Raw genomic sequence first — 22,731 nt, forward strand, 5'->3', positions numbered from 1 at the left:
TTCTAACTGCATCTCTGTACGCTCTGGCAATGCCCTTGTAGCTCTTGACGGATAATCCTCCACTTCTCCATCTCTGGTATGCCTCCCTTTTGGATTTGAGTAGACCCAGGAGGTCATGGTTGAGCCATGGGGTCCTCTTGTTCCACTTACTTCCCTTTCCTTTGTAGGGGATAAATTGGCTTTGTGCTTCCAACAGAGAGCTCTTGAAGAACTCCCAGCACTCCTTTAAATCAATTTTTCTGTATGGATATATTTCACATTTATATGACCTAGCTTCTTGCACGGACTTTTGGCCATTGCGGCTGTTAGACCTGATGTAATCATCAGTGACGAAAGCTGTGTGAATGTCCTGCCATTGGCAGTACAACTTTCTTCTGCAGGCTGAATACGAAATAGGGTCATTAGTCTTTCTTAGACTAAGAGGAACTGTTATCTCTTCATTAACTGGTGAACATCCTTCTAGTAATTAACCATGACAGGACAAGTCCATTCCATATGGACGAAATCACCCAGACATCATTAGAACAACAGCAGGAACCAGATAGCAGCATTCATGTGGAACAGTTACCCAGTGCAGGAGAACAGCGGTAGAGGTGCGTGCTGGGCTAGCCCATGCTGGTGAAACACTGGAGTAGTTCTGCTGGTCATCAAAGTTTGCTTTTCTTTCTCTTCATCGTAGGCACATGAGTAGCATTCATTGCCAGGAACTGAACTGTTATTTTAGACCTTTGACGGGCCAACATCTGCTTTCCCTTGCAGAAGCATTTTACTAAGTGGGAAAAATTCTTCCCCCAGATTTTTCCATCTGCTGACTTGATGGATGTTTACCCATTTGTTGTACTTACCATTACCAATCTTCAGCAGCAGAATGTGTAGCGAGGATGCAAACCCCAGAGTGTTTCGTAAGTCATAACTAAGCTTTGCTCTCCTCCTAGCTCATGCCCCGCAGGCACCTGCGATGGATGCACTTTCTACTTTATATGGGAAAGTGCAGAAGCTTGCCCTCTCTGCACGGAGCAAGACTACCACGAGATTGAGGGAGCCTGCAAAAAAGGATTTCAGGTACAGGACCCCTGTCTCCAAGTCAGATGGGTTTATTTGGGTATAACTTGGACTCCATTGAAATTTGGTGTGCAAGTCAATATGTAAGTGCAGGCAGAGTTGGAAAATCTCAGTCTAGGCTCTGAGCTGGCCGGGTGCAAGTCTTATTGGTGAAATGCTGTGTCGAGAGTCAGAGATATTTCTGCCAATGGCAGCGTGGTTCTTGAAGGAAAGCTGACCTGTGCTGACCAACTGTGTTGGTAGGGATGTGAACTCTGTATGCATTCATATATGCGGGCAAGTTATCTGTGAAGGGTGGAGTGCCCGAAGGACTTAAATCCTTTAATAGCCATAAACAACAGGGGCAGGCTAGGAAAGGATTCAGAATTTCAGTTCAGAAATTCATCTTTCCTTGCTTGTAATTTTTTTTTGCTGCTGCCTTCTCTACTCAAATATTAGGAAGGCCTTTGACAGGTTCAGAATTGACCTGTTGATCAATAGCTCCAGTGTAGGCACAACACATTCACAGTCACTGTCCAACCCATATTGTGCCAGCTCAAGAGCAATTCGGAAGAGGAAATCCTTTTGCCATGTCTGAACCTGCAGGCACAATCAGGGGAACGCTTGAGTAGACAATATGACTCAATCTGGAGTGTGAAAACCTCTAAACAGTCTGTCTACCTCTAAACAGCTTGCTTTCTTCAAATCTACATAGTTGTCTCTTTTCCTGTAAGCAGCTTACTTTTTGGTGTTTTCTGTTTTCCATTTGAAAGGAAACCTTGTATGTATGGAATGAACCAAAGCATTGCATTAAAGGGGTTCCCTTGCCAGAAAAAAGGACCAGCACTTGTGAAACAGTGGACTTTTGGCTAAAAGTTGGAGCTGGTGTTGGTGCTTTCACAGCCGTTCTGCTCATAGCCTTGACCTGCTATTTTTGGAAGAAGAACCAGAAGTAAGTACTGCAAATTTTGTTCCATATAAAAGTAACCTAAAAGCTTGATATGGTGAACAGAAAACCATTTCATGGATCCGACCTTATGACAATGTTGATAAGAAATACCATGTTGGACCAGTCTGTTAATCCACCAAATTGAGGTTTCTTCTGCCAACAGTGGTTTTTAAAAATTCTAGTGAGGAAAGTATAGGAAATCCACAGTAATTTGTTATGGCATAATATCTCAGCAGGAACTGTCTTTTTAACCCCCACAAGTCTGAAGTTGACTGTAGGTCCTGAAGCAACACAGCTTTCTGAAGGTCTGAAGACCAAAAGGATATCTCTTCAGTCTAATTAGTCCCTTTCAGCTGGGTCAAAATAATCATTGAATCATAGAATGGTTTGTGTTGGAAGGGACCTTTAAAGGTCATCTAGTCCAACCCCCCTGCAGTGAGCAGGGACATCTTCAACCAGATCAGGTTGCTCAGAGCCCCGTCCAGCCTGACCCCGAATGTTTCCAGGGATGGGGCATGTACCACCTCTCTCTGGGCAACCCGTGCCAGTGTTTCACCACCCTCATTGTGAAGGATTTCTTCCTTATATCCAGTCTAAATCTACCCTCTTTCAGTTCAAAAACATTACATCTTGTCCTGTCACAACAGGCCCTGCTAAAAAGTTTGTCCCCATCTTTTCTATAAGTCCCCTTTAAGTACTGAAAGGCTGCAATAAGGTCTCCCCTTGGCCTCCTCTTCTCCAGGCTGAACAACCCCAACTCTCTCAGCCTTTATTTGCAGCAGAGGTGCTCCAGCCCTCTGAATCATTTTTGTGGCCCTCTCTGGACTCGCTCCAACAGCTCCATGTCTTTCCTGTGCTGAGGACCCCAGAGCTGGACGCAGAGCTGCAGGTGGGGTCTCATCAGAGCAGAGCAGAGGGGCAGGGTCATCTCCCTCGACCTGCTGCCCGTGCTGCTTGTGATGCAGCCCAGGATACAGCTGTCCTTCTGGGCTGCAAGTACACATTGTTGGCTCATGTCCAGCTTTTCTTCCACCAGTACCCCCAAGTCCTTCTCCACAGGACTGCTCTCTATCCCGATATCTCCCAGCCTGTATTGATACTGGGGGATTGTCCAGATGCAGGTGCAGGACCCTGCACTTGGCCTTGTTGAACCTCATGGGCTTCACATGGGCCCACTTCTTGAGCTTGTCCGGGTCCTTCTGGATGGCATCCCATCCCTCAGGTGTGTCAACCGCACCACTCAGCTGGGTGTCTTCTGCAAACTTGCTGAGGGTGAACACGATCCCACTGCTTATGTCATTGATGAAGATATTCAACAGTCCCAGTCCCAGTACAGACCCCTGAGGGAGACCACTTGTCACTGATCTCCTTCTGGACACTGAGCCATTGACCACTACCCTCTGGATGTGACCATCCAACCAATTCCTCACACACCAAACAGTCCACCCATCAGATCCTTATCTCTCCAATTTAGAGAGAAAGATGTTGTGGGGGACTGTGTCAAAAGCCTTACAGAAGTCCAGATAGACGACATCCATAGCTCTTCTCTTGCCCACTGATGCAGTCACTCCATCATAGAAGGCCATTCTCTTGGTCAGGCAGGACTTGCCCTGGGTGAAGCCATGCTGGCTGTCTTGAATCACCTCCCTGTCCCCCATGTGCCTTAGCATAGCTTCTAGGAGGATCTGTTCCATGACCTCCCCAGGCACAAATATGAGGCTGACAGTTTGGTAGTTCCCCTGGGTCCTCCTTTCTATGCTTTTTAAAAATGGGAGCAATGTTTCCGATTTTCTAGTCCCCAAGGACTTTACCTGACTGCCATGAATTTTCAGATATCAAGGTTCTTGACCATTTAATGCTTAGGTCTATTTTGGCGGGACGTGTCTGGTCAACACCCAAAAGATCCCTGCTTCTCAGACTGAACATACTGACTGTTCCCCATCCCCATTTTGCTCTGCTTTGCAAATCTCATGCCATAAACTTTCAAAACGTGATTCACCACCTCCATAGGATTTCATCACCCTATAACACATCCAGCTTCACCAAACTCAGACTCCAATATCACAGTCCCCACCTCTTGCTACCTCCTACCTCACAGTGTAACACATCTCTCCCCCGAAGACCCCTCGGACATGGGTGCGATGCAGATTCTGATGCAGGCTGAAATCAGACCTGCTGTTGCCCCAGCCAGCACACATGTCACACTTCATGCAGGAAATCCTGTCAACCTACTTGTGGTCCTCTGGGAAAGCATGACTCTCTTATAAGGATGGAGTGCTCATCTGCAGAGCAGGAGCTCTGTGTAGTCCTAATACTATTCTGGTTACATGTTTTTAATGATTAGAAAATATCTGATTTCCAGTAAATACCACAGAAGTAACTATGTGGAAGGGCTGCAGATAATCTAAATTAAAAAAACCTTGAATATGGGACATTTGTAAAAAATTTTATGCCTGTCTGGCTTTATATCTTCAGGCTGGAGTATAAGTATTCCAAATTAGTGATGACAGCAAACTCAAAAGAGTGTGAGCTGCCAGCTGCTGACAGCTGTGCCATAATGGAAGGAGAAGATAATGAAGAAGAAATAGTGTATTCAAATAAGCAGTCACTGCTGGGGAAGCTCAAGTCCTTGGCAACGAAGGTGAGTAGTAATTACTACTATTAATACTAAAAATAATGATTACCTTTATTTATTACTAGATGTGATGAGGCTGTGATGCTAATTTGCACAGTGCTTTGTTGAGCCTCCCACGCACACATCACTCAGTCCATAGATGATCTGCTGAAATCCACAGTATGGATAATATAAGAGATGTCACAGGGTATTGAGTATATGCTCCCTCTTCTGCAGAGAGAGTTCAGTAGCATTCTTTATTGTATGGGTGATACCTAAAAAGAGCAGTTAATGGTGGGGGGATCCCCTCTTCCCAGATTCCTACCAGACACCTCCATTGCTGAGGCAAACACGGCTATTATAGATACAGAAAATTAACGCTGGGAACATAGTCACCACCCAGCTGCTTGCAGCTTACCTGGGCTTGTTTCGTGGCTGACTTGAGCACCGTAATTATGAGTGCTATAGGATTCAGTTGAAGAGGAGGCATCAGCCACAACCTGTTACCCAATACAGCCACCGCCTCCATTTCAGTGGGAAGCAACGGCAAAAAGCATTTTTTTTTTCCACAGCACGTGTGATGTGGTTTGTTGCATGTCTGAATGTGTAGCACAGAGGTCTTTGGGGTCCTTTGAACATTTCTGAGAGGAGTGACAGAGGACCGTCATGGTAGATCCTGCAAACACTTTGGTCTTTATTGCAAGTGCCTTGAAGTCAATGGGAAGGGTAGAGTTGTCTTTGAGGGGGTCCAGCTGGAGCATCTATTATAATCATGATAAAGGTGGATGACATTTTCCCTTTCAAACAGTTTTGCTGAAGGGGGTTGTTTCAAAATAAGGTTTCTTAAAAGATCGCAATAATTTTTTTCTTGAAAACTCCCTCTCTTGCTCCTTGTCCAAATAATATTTCAGAATGTTGAATGTCAAGATTTGTTTCATTTACTCCTTTTTTCCTTTCTGTGACTAAATGCAATGTAATTAAAACCTGTGTGCCTCCTTTCTTGTCCCTTATTTTTCTCTTCACTTTGCTCTTTTACTTTTTTTATTAGCCTGCTGTCCTCTTTGCACACTCCCTGCTCCTAGATCTTCCTCCTAGATGTTACCATTGTACAGCTAATATATGGAACTTCCTCTGGACCCCAGCCTGACTGCTTGTCTTGCAAAATCAATATTGCTTCTTGTGGAAAGGGGCAAAAATTCAATATTAATTCTTAATTCAATACTAAGAATATTGAATATGTAAATAAAATCAAATCACGTCAAATTTCGTGGTGGTGTTGCAAAAATGGAAGCTGATTCCATTTTGGATCCTATAGGGATTGGCTTTGAAATACTGATGGTTTTTTTTTTTGTCAGTGAAATGGCTTGGCTGGCTGTGGCTGAGCATAATGACCAGTGCTGCTGGTGAGGGTCATGTTTTGCTGTACGCCTGATAACTGTAAAAGCTTTGCTGACTCCATTTGCAGCACCAACTGCTGGCTCCTTCCTGATTAGAAGTATAAAGATGAGAGCGTGGGAGAAGTGGGTTTTTTTCTCTCTTTAAAGTAAGCTTTAGTACTTTAGTATTCAGACCACTTGAATGCCTATTTAGACTCAAAAAGAGTTTTTTAAGTTCCTGTAGCCATTGTAGCAGGCTCCCTGAGTATTCTCTCCTTTTTAAACAAGCCTGTCAGATATTTCTAAGCTGGTTCTTTTTTTTCTGCTAAATAATCATAGCTGGCAAACTCAGCTTCCAGTACCTCATTAGCTTACTGAAATCTGTGTCCTGTATCCATGTAGATAGCTGGATTTAATATATATATATCTCCAAAACAAATGTTATAGGCATCAGTTTTCATTTTATGCAAAAGATGAGGAAATCCATCTCCTGCTGCATATGCATGTAAAATATTGAAAAAAAAACATGGAGGAAAACGGGACAAAAAGAAGAGAAATGTAAACTGAGGGATGACAAAAAATCTGAAGTACCCTATCTGTTCAAGCTTCAGGCAATGGCATTTCTATGAAGCAAAACATCTCATGAATCTATTAGTGGTTTTGAGTACCCAAGGAATTCAGGGCTAGACCCATAATATAGAAATTACTGCTGTTTTTAATGAGAATATGGAAGTTAGAGAATTATTAAACTGCTTCAGATTGGAGGCTGTTCCAGTTCCATCTGTTGTCTCCAGCATAACAATACCAGGTCCTTCAGAACAAGAAATACGTACTCTGCAGCAGGCTAGCGTAGGAAATTTTCTCCCCCACTCTTTCTCACACCTGCACTAGGCTGCCCTGATCTGAGTGAGATGGCTTTAAAGAGTGAGGAAATGGTGCTCATATTCACAAACTTTGCCCCAAACATTTTATTTATTGTAGGTAACACATTAATAAGTAATAATAACCATAGATACGATTACCTTGCAATTCACCATATCTGACTACCTGTTCTATACTATGAGTATGAAATGCAAACTTTCCCTGTACCCTCTAAAGTAAGTACCATGAAAAATATATACAGCATAATTGTATTGATTTTGCAGGGTTTTTTTACAGAATTAGTAGTGTTATCAAATAATAAATGGTCAAACTGTGCACTTAATGGCTGTGGTGCAAATAAAGTCTTTGGCAAGGGCTGCTCTGGAGATATTAAAAGATGTGACTGTAGTAACTGTTGAGTGAATTTGAGGAATCCCGGTTGATGGGAACCTGTCTTTTCCACTGCAGGAAAAAGAAGATCATTTTGAATCTGTTCAGCTGAAATCTTCAAGATCCCAGAATATATGAAGAAATAATGCTGCCTTCAAAGAAACAAACCTAATTTCTATTTTTACAGGACCATATTTTAAACATATTCTGGCACACATTGTAGTGGTGATCTTGGTGAGAAATGCTTGGCCATTTAGGAGGGAAGAAGGCAGGAAGCAAATCAGAAAATTGGATTGCCTTACCATGTGATTGAGTACCTTGCCAAAAAAGAAAGCAGACGCTTGGATTCCATACTGGGAATGAAATTCAACTCAGGAAGAGATATACATACTGCAAATGACATGAATTTTCACGCATTCACCTGGGCATTGCTCAGGCATGCCATATGATTTATAGGTACCTTTAGTTTCCTACCACTCCTTCTACACATATTCATAAGAAATGATTTTCAGAGAGGCCTGAAACCTCCTGCGAAGGTTGTGTATTGTCCTTTAGTAGTATGAGTCTCTCTTAAAATCAAAATTGTGAATGGTACTTGGAATGAGCCTCAGGTGAGTTTTGAACTTTGGAAAATACTTTTGATTTTAATGCTTTGAAGGGCTGCATGGTCTGTGTTGGCCTCTAATACAAGAGGCATAGTGTTGCACCTGCAAGTTGAACCCATTCTGATGCCTAAGTCATGGCCATCAGGGCTGGGGTAAAACCCAGTGCTATTAAATTCAAATGTGTTATGTTACATGAATTGCAGGTCTGGGCCCATGAGTTTATAGGCAGCAACAGACTCAAACTCTATAAAGAGAAGGAAAGTGATACCTACAGTGCGAGTTGCATTTGTCTCTCTCTGTGGAAGCTTGTCCTTTCAAGAGAGGTCATTGGCAGCTTCAGTACCCTCCCTTGGGCTGCCAAAATGTCACCTTTCTCTGGGTTGCAAAGCAAGCCTGAACTCTGGAGGTAAAGCAAGAATCTCTACTTCTGGAAATCAGGGGTCAGCTTTGTCAGTTGGGAGGCTTTTTAAAAATACTCAGCCATATTTATTCCTGGACCCATGGCAAGGGGCAAGGATGGATGCCCAGGAGAGCTGAGCACGGGTTACATACTTGCACCGCTCAGCATCTAAATGCTTTCTGCTGTCAATGCAAGTATCTGCTTTGGAAGAAGGGCACAAAATGGTGCCTGGAAAACTGGAGGCTAGGTGGATGTTTTCAGAAATCAAACACTTTATAAGCATGTGATTTTCATAATATTCACTGTAATAATTTCCTGAAATTCCCATTGAGGTTGAACTCAAAGGAATCTGAAACTTAGGCAAAAAAATATTTGAGTAAAATTATGCAAGACTTGTGTAGAGCTAGGACAAAATGAGGAATGATTCTCGTATTGACCTCTGGTCAGACTCATATTTCCACTATAGCAAAATTATGTGAACTGTGGAATGCATCAAACCCAGAAAAGACACATGGGCAGAAATGATCTTTTTACTGTAAGGAATATAGATTTTTGATTTTATATGACTGAGCTAGATCTATCAATAAAAGGGGACCCACTTTTAAGTCAAATTTAAATTAAACTGAATTTTCTGCACTCTAAATATTTTATTATACTACAGATGTGGACAAAAATGTATTGAAGTTTAGATTTTTTTTTCTTTAGGGAAAATGAAGCTCAGTTATTTTATATCTCCAGTCAAAGAATACAGCCTTTACTCTTTTGATGGGAGATACTTCAGACATCTTAGCTGAAGTGGTGTACGTTTTTTGTTGTTCTTGAAAAGGCACTTCACTTTCCCAACAAAGATTTTTATGGGGTATTGTTGAATGTATATTAAATACACATTCCTTTTTGTATATTTTGTACCATTGCACACTTATTATTGTACATTGTATTTGTTGTCATGATGTCCTTTATATATGGTTGTCTAAGATGATATGCTCATGGAGTAATTGGTTATGGCTTTGGGATTTCACTTCTTGGATCTTTTATGAAGAAGGTTTTTATGTTGTTGATTTTTATTCAACTAGTGTGCTGTAGCATCAAAGATATATATCTGATGGGCATTCATAAAATAAAGTGAAAATATATTTGAAATTTTGGACTTGAGGTGTTTGGTGGAACTGCAGCCTATTTCTTGAACATTGCAGGTCTGCAGTGGTTGCTAGAGCTTTTCGCTGCCATCAAACTGCACCTGTCTACATCTCCTTTAATTTTTTCCCTCTCTCTCCATATGTTTTCCAAGCCGTAATTACAGTTCATTCTCCAGAACATCATTCCTTTTTCATCACTGGACCCATATCTCTGTAGCGTCAAAATGCCTTAATTTTTATGAACTATATTTAATTCTACTTAATACCGCAGATGGTTTGTTTGGTTCCCTTCTCCTTCCCTTTTATTTTCCTAATAAAGTAGAGAGTGGAATTTTTTGTCAGCTCTGACAGACTTTGCTGTATGACCCTTCTCAGCTCTGCTTCCAAATGGTTTGTCATGATATTGTTGAAAATTCTTCCAGGCAATCTAATAGCATATCTGGTTCAGTGCTAACGTAGTGGGATACAAACCAATACTGTAGACTTTATTTACATTAAAATAAGAAAATTGCATTTTCCAACAATTAAGCAAGTTAAAACTGGCATAAAATAGCTGACTTCTGCTATTCTTTTCTTCCCGTTAAAGATATAGTAGAGAGGGGAAGTTTCAGTTTTCCCATAAGAGGCAAATTTTGGAAGCCTTTAACACTTCATTAAGAAATCAGCTGTCTGTGACCTCTTCTAGTACTCTGCCAAAATATACTTACAGCAACCTCCCCCTTTTCTCCCACATGGAATCACATCAGAAACTGTTATTTGATGCCATAAAACAATGTGAATCAGTCTGTTATGTGTTCACTTGATTAAACGGAATGCATTTTATTGCTACATTTGCATGCTTTTCTTTGAAATCTGGAGTCAAGCAGCTGAATCTCTTTGAGGATTAAGCACATTTTAGCGGTGTCTCTGTATAAATTACTGGCAAATTAGCAGAATGTTATTGTCTCAGCTTTGACAGTACTTGCTAGGGGGGAAATGTGCAAAGAGTGTATTCTGTCTTGGCTCTGATTATGTTGGTTGATGTTTGTAATGTATAATATAATTGATTAAGAGTCTAGGTTTGGGGAAAATTAAGTGTCTCAGAGCCACAATGGGAAGTTACTGAGTAGCTTCAAGGAGCTGTCATCTTTGTTCAAAGAAAGGATTTGACTATTTGCTCTTGAAAAAGAGGTTCTGGGACTCTTTGTTAGTAAAGGGGAAAATCTGCAGGTTTTGGTTTGTCTGTCAAGTAGTACCCATAAAATCAAGATACTTAGTTATAATCAGACAAGATAGCAGCAGATGTTGCCATTTTGGAGCCAGTGGTTGTTGACCCACCTCCAACAGTGACTAACACAAATTATTCAATGTAAGAGTAAAAGCATCTATGGTTGTTGCTGACACCAATGGAAATGACATTTCTTCCTTAGCAAGGAAAGCTGCTGGTTGGTCCATATCATGAAGCATGGAGGCCTTAAATAGCTATTCTGTGTAAAGTAACAGGGAATAACCTCAAGAGAAATCTTGGGAAGGTCTGCTTATCTTTGGTGGTGTTCTCTCTTACCTTTTCCCCTTGTATGCTTCTTTCACTGAATCTCCTTGTTTTAATTTCTTGCTGCTTTTGAACGCTTGTGAACTGTGCTTCTTTGGCAAGTATGTAAGGCGATAGGAACAGAAATAAAGGGAGGTAAGGCTCATCCTAAAATATGCAGTGTGGTTAACAATGTATGGGTACATCTGCGGTCACCTGGTTGCATGTGCAGCAGGAACAAGGGAGACATGAGAGCTGAGTCGATCATAAGCTGCCACTGTGTTTTGGTTATTCCTCTGGATGTATAGCGTTGGACATCAACAGGAAGAAAACTCTAAGGTCCCACGTACTGTGAGGCTGGTGCTCTAACAACACCTAAAAGCCGAAGGGAGGTGTGTGGATGTGTGTTTGCTTGAATTAAAGACATGCAAGAGTGACCTCTGAGAGTTTTTGTGTTATGTACAGCCCATTCCTGTCCTTACCTCCTTCCATATTTAAAATGACAATGCACTAGAAAGTCATTCTCTTCAGGGGTAACATGCTCTGTTTTCCAGCTGGTTGTAGGCAGTGGTAATGTGCTTATCTGGCTTGCTCTTGCGGTCTCTAAAGGAGGGGATGGTGTATGTAGGGAAGTGGCACTGCTGGGGAAAGAGGAGCCTTTTCCTAGCCCTGCCATTTCCTTAGAAGCAGGAGAAGCAAAAAGATCAGCACACGAGGTTTCCCCCCAGCCTTTGCTTCCTACCCATTGCCTTCCTATTGCAAAACAGCCCAGCCTGGCCTTGGCCTCTTTTGTTCATGCAGTGACAAAGCTCAGCTTTGCCTATGTGCCTATGAGAAGCTTTGAGATGGCTCTAGATAAAGAGCTTCTGCCTTTTGTCTTGCTGACTGCAAGCATTAATGAGTAGGCAATGGTATCATGGACATCAGACTGTGTTTGGTGATGAATGCTGGTTTTGGTCGCCATTGCTCTAAGTGTACTAACTGGGTGAAGGATTGCAGTGGAAACTTTAAGCAGAGCTGAGATTTCTGGGTGGAGCCAGGATAATTTGGACATTATTTTTTTATTTTGGGGATTTGCTTTGTTCGGGTACAACATGATATTTTTTAAATAACCTTTGATCGTTTTTCAATTGGAAAAGGTGATTCCTTTTGAAATTTCTTTGGCTATGACTGAAACCAGCTATGTTCAGTTAATTCAGGAAAAACAATCACCTGAAGATAAAATAAAATATTTTGGTTTAACATAGTAGATTTTGGTTTTGCTTTCAGATGTCACACAAGACTTACTTAAAAAAGCAACACCTCTCTTACAAAACACAAAACAAAACAAAAATGCAAAAGAAGGACAAAGAACAAAACCAAACATACCTTGTTTACTTCAGATTGATCTGCAATGACCTTTTTGAGATCTATTTTTCTGCTCAGCCAATAAATAAAAAGTAATCTGTTTTTCACAACCTTTCTGCACTCCTGGTTTGTATCAGAGAGCTAAGGTACTCTGAAATTATGGCTTCTGAATGAAAAAATTAAACTTTCCTGCAGCCTCCAGTAAGGCACTGTAGACGCTGGGTTAAGCCTTGCTCTCGTCCCCAGCGCTTCCCCCTCGTTGGCTGCGTGCAGGGCGCAGCACAGTGTGGTGACGCCTCAGGCTCACAGCCAACGTACCTGGGGCTTCCCTCCACCATGCAAGGAACCGTGACAGGGCCCGCTGTGCTTTGAGGTGAATTACTCAACTCTTTATATAGGACGGGAGCAAGAAAGAAACCAGAAGAGGTTTCAGGAAAACAAATATTAAAAAAAATCCCTTTCTCAAGAGGTTTTCATGCCAGTGTGTTGTGCAAAGCCTCTACCAGACTTTGACATTTTCCTTTTCTGTTTGCTGTGTTTTGAAACTGGATTACTTGAATCATCACGCAACACCAGATAATCTGCATCCCTGAACATCCAACAGAAAGCAGTGAAAAGCTTTCAAGACAAAAACCAAGTAAAGTACAAGAGTGTTGGGGACATTTGGTGGGGCTGGAACTCCAGAGCTCCGTGTGGGGCTTTTTTGAATGAAAAATCCACATGCAAGTGGCTTTCAAACCACCTAAGTATTCATAATGTGTTCAGAGGCAGACATTGGGTCATTTTCTCAATAGTGCTATCAAAATGAGTGAAAACTCTGGGACAGTAAGGTCCTCACCTGCTGTAAATTAGCTTCAGTGATGCCAATTTAGATTCTAGGGTTGGAATTCATCTGACATAATGCCTTTATTTTCATTGCAAACTTTGTGATCTGACCGAGCTGTGATAACCTTTATTTGGAGAGATTTGTCTCAGTCTAAAGTAGCAGGCTGAGATAAGCCAGGGGAGTTGTGCCTGCTTCCCTCCACTGAGAACAAAGGCAGAAGGGGTTAACAGTCTTGTATGTAGCTGTTTATATTGTAGACAATGAATGTTAGGTGAGATGGGTTTGACCCCGATTGTTGCTTTCCAAAAAAAATCGAGAAGAAATTCCCATTGATTTAGGCATTTTAAGAGCTCCATGAAGATAATGTAAATGCAGGGACATCAGCATGATGGGCAGATATTCTGACCTTTTGCCATACTGTGAACAGCCTCTAAGTCCACAAAAGAGCATGCAAAAGTCAAATGAATATAGCTGCCTGACTTGAGATGCTTTAAGGGGTCTTCATGTAGAAAGCAAGACTCCCAACCTGTCAAAACTTGACACCTGTGCTGTGCATCAAGGTGGGAATCAAGCCTGAAACATTAGGTACTCCAGAGCTTGTGGAGAGAAGGAAGCCAAATGCAGAGCTCTCCATGTAATGCGGCCTGAGCAATGCCTATTTTGGGGACCATCACAGGGATTTCTGTACTAGACAGCTCCATGTGCAGAGGCTTCCATGGCTGTCTGCGTAGTCACAGAAGTGTTGACATCAAGAGGTCTTTGCAGGTGAACATGTGGATGTCCAGAAAAATTAGGCTTCTATCTTGTGAGTAGGAATTTTAAGAACCTGCATCTTTAATTTTTGCATTCAAAATAACAGCTACTTCCTTTGCCAGTTCAGCCCTTAGGACTTGCACCTTCCCAGAAATGTGTAAAAACATCTGCAAGTGCAGGAGAACTGGGCTCCAGAGAACGTGTACATCCAACAGCATGTATCTGTAGTGTCTGCCTTTCAAGCCTCAGTGGTGTTGCCTTTGAAGTCAATGAGAATTTTGCTATTGACCTCAGCTGGAATGAGATCAACGGGAACAAGCCCTTAGGTAAATATGCCCAGACACATTAATCAAAGGTGTGTTTGTTTCCTTAATGACTTTTTGGACCTGGCGTAAGGGAGGATTTCAGATTGTTTCAATAGAGTGAGGGCGGCTTTAAGGGTGCAGTTATAAAAGCCAGACTTTAAAGGTATTTTGCAATTGTCTAAGTAGCTGCTATGTGTGTCTTGAATCGTTTGGTTTGAACGCAAAGGTCACCCCAGAGATGTGTGTAAATGTCTGCAGGATTTCTCTTTTTTGACTGTTTTTGATCTCCGTTTCTGTGGTGCTCCAATTACCTTTCACGGCACTGTTGATGCAGACAAACTGAACCAGCTTTGTTTTGGCTGGAGGTATAAAACAGTCTTAGCTAATTTTCTGACAGATTTTCTTCCATCTCTTTACCAACCCAATCTAAAATATCTTTGGTTTTTATATGCTACCAATCTATTGTCTGCATAACAGCTTTAAGTCATGCCAAATGAGTGAACCAGCAATCAAAGATTTTTTGCTAATATCTCACTGAGATGCAATTAGACATTTTCACTTTTGAAAATTTCCAGACATTTTAATAACAAAAAGAGCACTTGAGATGCTTTAATAATGTGCGGGTTTTTTAAGGAGAGGGAATTTGTACTCGACCCTGACAAAGCATTCATCGTAAGCAAATACTGTGTATATGAATTTTGTAACACAGCCACAGACCATATGCAGATACGTGTGTACACACACTAGTGCTGCAAAGCCGGATCCTTTTTACCTGTCCTGGTGTCTAGGGAAATGTAATGACCTTGAGGGAGGAAGAGACAAAAATTAAACCATGCTGAAAAACTTTTATATTTTTATTATTGGTGCCTTTACATTAATACTGCTGTTTTGTGCTGAGAAAACCAATCCGTTACACGTAAGGTAACTGTAATATACAACATAGAAATGCAGTCTAAGTTAATTACAACAAGGAGCTACAAAAAAATTTCGTAGGAAAGAAGTCACCTAACATTGCAACTGTGCTTGCAACAAATCACTCCCTTACTGCAGGACTATGCACATTGTGAACCATGGTTATTTACATGTCCCTTACAACCGTTAACAACAGAAGGGCTAAAATCAGTCTAAAAAGTTCCAGAACATCACTATATACTGTACAATCCTCAAAAATAATTTATTACACTGTTTCTAAAAAAAGGTACTAGTTTTGTTTTGATTTCTTTTGTCTTCTGGTGTTTTCTGGAGCGCACAACATGTGCAAAATTTTGCCTAACAGTCTAAAACCTCAAGAACTGAACTGCAAGTCACAATCACAGAGATGAAGTGGTGGAGTCCAGGACCTCCCTTCCGTTGCAGACGGTCGGTACGTACATACTAGCAGATGCTGAAAGAGAAGGAGAGAGGAAATCCAACTCACTTCAGGGTGGCAAAAAATTACAACACACAGGATTAGGATTTATGTTGATCTGGACAATCTTATCCAATTTAACCGAGATGCCCAATGAAAAGTTACCATACACGGCTGTGTCAGCAGCGGAGCTGATGGAGGTGCTGCTTGCACCTTCACAAGGCAATTCAGATCTGAGGGTGAAGCATCCTCTGGAGGAACCTGATTTCTGTTTGCTGACCTTTGAGAGCACTTAGGGTGACTAAGCTTCTCCGAGAAGTGTCTGAATAAAATACGTGAAATTTTTTGGATGTTCCTGCACCAGTGGGTCTCACTTTATAGCACTTTGCGTGGTAGTGTGAATTAATATAGCTAGAGTGGTGCTAAGGTATCCCCGTAGGGAAAAAAAGTGAACCTTTGGATTTTTTGTGTTTTATTGGCAAGAAATGTTAAGGTCTGATCTTTTGAGCTTTCACGTATTGGAATGGACATTCCTGAAATAAAATATATGCTTTTCTAAATCCAGGAGAGAATTCACCTCTGCATATTAGGACTGTGTGCTGATCTACTTTTTAATTAAAAAAAACAAGAATTTGTGTACATGTTGGATGGAGTGAAGAAATTTTTTAATAATTGAATTTGAAAGCAAGATTATTTCTCACCTAAACCCAGGATATTTTCTGGCCCTAATACCCTTCATTTCTAAGAGCTCTGGATTAGGCTTCAGTGTGCATTCAGAGGTGAGAGCCAAATTCTGATACCCTTGTCTAGATTGCCTAATATTTTATACAGTTGTTTTTCATTGCTTCAGTGATATGACAATAGAATCTGAGTATTAGAATCTGTTTTTAAATGTATTCACATTTTGATTATATGATATATTACCGTTCTGCTAAAGTCTGTGTAGACTTTAATTTAAAAGCAAGCTGGTTTGTCCATCTCTGTTAAAATTATCCAATAGACATCAGGAATGTGTTTTCAGATACTCTGTGACATCTCTGCTCACGGCACAATAAAGCTGTTTTTTGAAAGATACATTAGGTTAATGATAACAGTGACCCAGAGAAATGTGATCCCTTCATCAAAGAAAACACACAGCAAGCAATGACTTAGTAAACTCAATCATCCAGTGTAAAAAGCAATTTATGCAGCTGACAAGGGCATGCTCACTCTTCCAAAACTGGTGCTGGCTACACTCTCAGCTGCAGACTGGTTGTTTAAAGATGCTCAGCATCATTTTCAGAACAGATCATTCCTTCTTCAAATCAGCTACTCTTTCCAATTCTTTCATTGACAGAATAAATACAAATGGAAAACAGAACTGCTTTAACAAGAGAAATTTAGAGGTACCTATTGGACTAACCTACTACTCAGAGGGCAGGACATATTCCTGATAAACAAGTGAGCCAAGAATAAGCCCCTGCTCTGAATTAGGTAGATGGAGTTTGACCTCTCACAGCCTGGATACATGTTGAAAACAGTCATTTGTAGGTAAAAGGGCTCAGGGCATCATGTCTATGATTTTGTGAAAATTAACTATCAGGTTTTATGTCCAGTGTTTAACTGTGTATAATATGGCGGCACACTGACTTGAAATTTTTATTATTGTTGTTATTTTTATTTCTACTTATTGTTGGCAAACAGAAAAATCAGTACTGCTTAGGAGACCTGATTCAAATCTCTGTTCTACTCCAGGATGACTACAGGCAAAAGCACTTTGTTTCTGTAGGCATCAGTCAGCCACCCACAATTTTTTTAGCTTCAGAGATTTTTTGAAGTCCAACACGCTGAAAAGCATGAATAGCTCAAATACGATGGTAACTGGGTCAGGAGGATGTCAAAGTTGGACAGAGAAATATGGTGGTAGGTGGGAAACAAGTGGCCTTGCCTTTTGAATTCCCAGGCTTCCTCCCCAGCACATACCTCTCACGCAGTGCTGGGAGGCAGTTATTAACTCTGCTGGGTAAAGTGTTCACACTGGGCATCCAGCTCTCTGTGAGCCTGAACAAAAGATCTTGCTTTTCCTTACAGACCTCAGCAATGTTAATTACTGGCCCGGCAGGTTTCTGAGCGTCATGGTGTGTCTTACAGCAGCAGCCAATGGGCTTCCTGAAATACGGCTGGACCTGCTAGAGACACACCATCTCCATTTTGCCTTGTGTTGAGGCCAAGGCAAAACATGTGACATGACCAGAAGTCTTTATTTGGCTGCAGTTCATGCTTTTGATCTCCTCTTTCCTGGAAGTTCCTCGTTTTGCTTTGATAATCCAAGGCAAAGAAAGAGAGAGAACATGCAAGAGCCCAGCACTGCTGTGGGCACCTTGCAGCACGCCTACATAGTCTGAACAGGCAGACTCAAATGTGCTTTTGTCTGCCACTTCCTCTACTCGTGCTCACAGCCAGACAACTGTGAGTTAATCATGTATAAGAGCTATATATCAGGGCCTCTCTTCAGCTTGAATCTAAGTTCTTTTGTTGTCCAAACTTCAGCTTTCAAAGTGATCAAAGCTCGGGGCCTCTAAAACAAGTTTCCTCACTTAGCAGTCAAGTATTCGCCTGCATTTGCTTTCTGCAGACCGTGCAGCAATTAAGAGGAGCTGTGCTCAGACAACTACACGAGGTGCTCGGTTTCGTTCTCATGACCACTACCACACTGCAGCTTATGTGGCTGGCCATTGACTCAGGCCCTCCCTTGACTGCCTAGTTTAGGGATGTAATGGCAGCCCACAGTTAGAGCTAACATTTAACACTACCCAAGAGCATCATGAGTGTCACTTACCTTTTCTCATAGCGTTTGATCAGTTTTTATGGTTCAAGGAACTGTGTTAAAAACTGTCGGCGAGTCACTTGCTGTTCATGACTCACTATGCTCATGGCATTAATGACTGATGGAGTGAAGAGCTGGTGCCAGCCCTGAGATACAATGGAGGTGGGAATCCATGGAGTTAGGAAATACACTGCCGATTTGAGCCACTTGTGTATTCCTAACCCCTGAAGGTCTGATAATGAACAAGAAGTGGCTTTTTGAATGTTGCTGTTACTAGAATGCCCTGGAGCTAATTTTGATCAGTCTCATATTAAGCAGTTTCTGACTGATGAAAGAACCATCAAGACCAAAATAAAAACAACCTGACAGCCCTGGGACTGCTGAGAGGAATATTTTAGGCATGGACTGGAATCAGTTTGGATTACAACTTTTTTGGAGTCTTATAAATAACAAAACAGTTAAAAAAAAAAAAAAGAAAATTTATTTTAAATAATTTACAAATAAATGGAAATGAGTAAGGGAAAATTTTCCTTCTTAAATATATTGGCACTGGTGAATTCTCAGTGCTATTTTCCCAAATAATTTTATGAGATGGAAATTATAGGGCTTTTTCCATTGTATATGAGGGACCTTTTAGTCCTACTTCAAGGTCTAGGTCTTGCCATGGTCCAAAAAGACCAACGAGGACGAGCAGTCCTTGTTCACCTAGGTGTAAGCAGGAAAAATAAATGACTGTGGCTACCTTTCTAAACAATGAAGTAGCAAGACCACTGTAAGTCTGGATTTTTATGCTTTCCTTAATGCCTTAAAGCTATTCATAAACCTGAAAAAGCAAGCTTTTAGTATAAAGATGTACACTGAGGATGTCTTTCAGTTGCATGCATGCTATGTGCACATACGTGTATTATCCAGCCATTATAATATAAATATCAAATTCCAAAATGCAATCCTGTACCAAAGTATCCATGAATCAAAATGGGTTCTGACTAAGCTATTCTGTACTATGAGACAATTAAAAAACTTGGAAAGACCATTTATACAAAATTTGTAAGTGATGAAAATAGTCTCACGGGACTTACAGTTTCAATAAGGGACCAAACTTCCAAAGGTTATTGGGAATCCATTGGTCTTGCAAGTCTAGCCCCTTCGGGAGTGCTCAGCACTTTGGACACTTAGGGCCATCTTGTCTCTCTTGGTTTAAGTTTTCCAAAACGACAAGGAGATTTTGGTTTCTGATGTCAGGGCTAGATGCAGTCCTGACTCTGATGAGACGGGGAACAGGTAGAGCCACGTGGCTGCTCTCTTGTTAAGGGACCATAGGCATTCACAGACAAAGGATGGTTTGGGGTGGGAGAGCCAGAGATGGCTGGGACCCCTTTACCTCCTAATCCCTGCCAATGTGATACACAGCAGAGTCCCACATTCCTTCCACATTCTGTCTGAAACCTGAAGTGCCAAAGACTTCTAGCCAATATTGAAATTTAGGTCATACTCAGAAACCTGAGGCTAGGTTAACGTGAACTTGCTGGCAAGCCTTGCTCTGTGTCCCCCCCCTTTCCCCTGCTGCTTATTCCTTGCTTCTCTCTAGCTGCAGTGTGCTTTTTCTATTAGCTTTCCAGGCTCGACATGCTGTCTGCAGAGCTCCGTGAACAAGGTGCTCTGTGCTCCCATCCTTGACTGGTTAAGCTTGACAAGAAAAAAATCCATACAGGTGACCTTTTTTTTTTTTTAAATCCAAAAAAATCTCTGAGCAACCTGCCCAGAAGAGGAGCAACAGCATCAAATCAAAATCACAGATGTGAACCTGCTTGGGATGAAGAGGCTGAAGACGAGGGAAAGGAGGGAGGCAGAGTAGATGAGCTGTCCTTGCAACAGAGCACTGATTGCTTCTCCTGGCTGTGGCACTTACAAAGGGCATTTATTGCTCAACGCTCAGCATACGGATATAGTTTATGGCATCCCTTTTATGTGTTTTCTGCAGACTTGGAGCCTTTCCTTATAATGCAGGCAATAAGAGCCATTGAGAGCATGCTGTATTGTGGCCCAGGTCCTGTCAGCATGTCATTTTGACAGGAATACTCCAGGGCAATCTGTTCCTGTCACTGCTGCGAGAGTGACAGTGAGTGATGGGCTCTGCTTGGTCTGTGCAGCAGGATGGAGTCAGAGCCTGACAAAAGCTTTCTGCCAATTTCAATGAGCTTCAGAGCAGGTTCTGAGCTGATTCCCATGGGAGGGGAATGAGTTTTTCTCTCCAGACACAGATGAAGTGATGCTTCCATGGGATACACAGCCCAACCTATAAGGGTCTTTTTGTTGCTAGTAAAAAACCCATCTGGTCTTTACCCAAACTCACCGCAACCCCACATCCTTATAGAAAGGTGGCAGTTTCGTTACTTACACTGGGAGTAAGTGGTCCCGGTCCCACTGACACTGAACCTGTTGAGATGGAGTCTGTGAGTGACCACGTTCTTCTGGGGCTGGAAGAGGATGATGTGCACCTTGGGCGCGAACAAGCAGCCCAGCACAACAAAGCCGCTCAGACTCACAGAGATGCACATGGTGGTGGTTTGCACCTAGGAGAGAGTGGGTGCAAAGCACTGTGTTTCAGTATGGAAAGCTCTGAAATGCAGAATATTAGAAGCATTATCATACAACAGTAGGTACCAAAGTCCTAGGGTTTTGTACTGCTACAGGCTGGTTTGAACATCTGTCACATCCTTATCTTCCACAATCCTAGGATCATAAGAGTGAGGTGCATGGTGCTGCTGGTGCCCTGCATCTCTGCATTTCAGGGGAAGCTTGACTGACTGTGTTCTTCCTCAGTTTAGCAAAGGAAGGGTAGTTCTGCTCTCTTTCTCTCATATTCCATGTCCTCAATTAATGAATCAATCAGGAAGTTCTCTGTAATGCCTGGGAAAAGCTGGCTGGGGTAGAAACCGGCTTGCACTTACCACGATTTACATGGGGTTATGTTAGATGCCTCATGCAAACCGTCTACTTGAAAACCAGTTTAGCTTCCAGCCTCAATCCTAATCGGTGAACTTGAACAATCCCTTGCAGGAATATAGGTGTGATTTGGAGTAAACATAAGAGCTGGTGGCATTTGTCAGACTGAGCCAGAAAGGAGCCTTGAGTTTGGGACATAAGGTTTCGGGCTCAGAAGTTAATTGTTTGTAAGGTTGCAGGATTTTAGATTAGCTGCCTTGGGACATTTGTTAGTGTAACTTTGCTAGCACTATCTTTCTTCCTTTTTGTTCAATGGTGTAACTAGGTACCAGTTTACTGCCTCATTTTCAGGTTATATTTTTTTTCTTCCAAGCAGATTCCTTAATTAAGTTGTTGAACTAAACTGCTTTAAACTCTACTGCTTAATTTGAATGATTATACATCTATGGCTCATTTTTCCTTAGCCGCACTCCTGCAGTCCTTGGAGATTAACCTTCTTCCATGGGAATGCTTCTCATAGCTCCTTGTCAGAAATAATTGATGCAAAATAAAAAATCAAGTAGGGAATGGCCTTTGTGGCTTTATATATATACAGAGCACCAAATGCTTTGTCAGCAGTGAGTATAATTTATGTGATCATATAATAATCACTCTTTACCCAAGATAGATGTGGCAAGCACCATGAAAAGGTGCTCAGCTCTCACAGGGTGAGTGAGCATAGAAGATCCTACAGGGACGCCTTAGTGTTTCCAGCTGCACTTTCTCCTTCTCTTCTCTGCATTTGGCCCACAGGACTCTGCAGCCAGTTCTGTGTGGGTCTTGAACTGGTAAAACAGGACTGGGGGTTTTCTTATAGAACAAGGATAAATGAAGGCAGTAGTTTCAAGGTAAGTTCTCTTCACTTACAAAGCCCTCCCCCCCAGCCTGCTCTGCTAGGGTTTGTGCCTCCTGGAGCAGCTCAGCTGTGCTGACACTATTACATACCTGATCAATGAAATAATTTGGGTTAAAAATAGCCCCATCCCACAGAGTTCCTTTTAACCCAGGCCAGTTCAGTGGTTTGGTGTGTAAGCCAGTCTCACAGACACTGGTGTGCTGGCAGAATGGAGGTAATCCTGCTAGACCAGGCAGGAACGACTGGCAGGAGGGCGAGCTCCTTGAGCCAGAATTACCTCTAAAGAAAATGCAGGGAGAAACTGTCTAAACAGTAGGAACTTAGACACCTGATTTTGTTATAACCAATTTAACACCCAGACTTTTCACTTCATGTGTTATTGCTGCATTTCTTAACCTTTTGTCTAAGGTAATCATGTTGAAAATTCCCTTAAAAGTGCTAGGTATTGGGGCTGCTGTGAATTTATGTTACGTGTACTTATCTAATCAGATCAGGTTTCATTGTATCTTTGATTCTGAAATCAGTATGGATCTCTGTATGAAAATCAATGACATCAGAGAAACCTATTTTTTCCATTAAATTCCTTTAAATTTTTGACAGCACAGCTAAACAGTCAGCCGCCA

General features: G+C 41.7%; 2 protein-coding genes across 4 annotated transcripts in view; one reads left to right on the forward strand and one right to left on the reverse strand.

The window, feature by feature from the left end:
• Nucleotides 1–9,376, forward strand: part of ELAPOR2 (endosome-lysosome associated apoptosis and autophagy regulator family member 2) — a 106,692-nt gene extending 97,316 nt beyond the window's left edge. Inside the window, exons 19-22 of the mRNA XM_064443707.1 lie at nucleotides 936–1,062; nucleotides 1,815–1,993; nucleotides 4,466–4,631; nucleotides 7,310–9,376. Coding sequence (XP_064299777.1) covers nucleotides 936–1,062; nucleotides 1,815–1,993; nucleotides 4,466–4,631; nucleotides 7,310–7,369 — 532 coding nt within the window. The 3' untranslated portion in view covers nucleotides 7,370–9,376. The remainder of the gene's footprint in view (nucleotides 1–935; nucleotides 1,063–1,814; nucleotides 1,994–4,465; nucleotides 4,632–7,309) is intronic.
• A 5,581-nt stretch (nucleotides 9,377–14,957) lies between these two features.
• Nucleotides 14,958–22,731, reverse strand: part of GRM3 (glutamate metabotropic receptor 3) — a 114,930-nt gene continuing 107,156 nt past the window's right edge. For all 3 annotated transcript variants that reach the window (XM_064443737.1, XM_064443720.1, XM_064443728.1), the window contains 2 exons: nucleotides 20,666–20,840; nucleotides 14,958–15,497 (listed from right to left, as the gene is read on the reverse strand). In XM_064443737.1, the coding sequence (XP_064299807.1) occupies nucleotides 15,424–15,497; nucleotides 20,666–20,840 (249 nt within the window). In that variant the 3' untranslated portion in view covers nucleotides 14,958–15,423. The remainder of the gene's footprint in view (nucleotides 15,498–20,665; nucleotides 20,841–22,731) is intronic.

The sequence above is a fragment of the Phalacrocorax carbo genome, chromosome 1 (assembly GCF_963921805.1).
Source record: "Phalacrocorax carbo chromosome 1, bPhaCar2.1, whole genome shotgun sequence".
NCBI classification, from domain to species: Eukaryota; Metazoa; Chordata; class Aves; order Suliformes; family Phalacrocoracidae; genus Phalacrocorax; species Phalacrocorax carbo.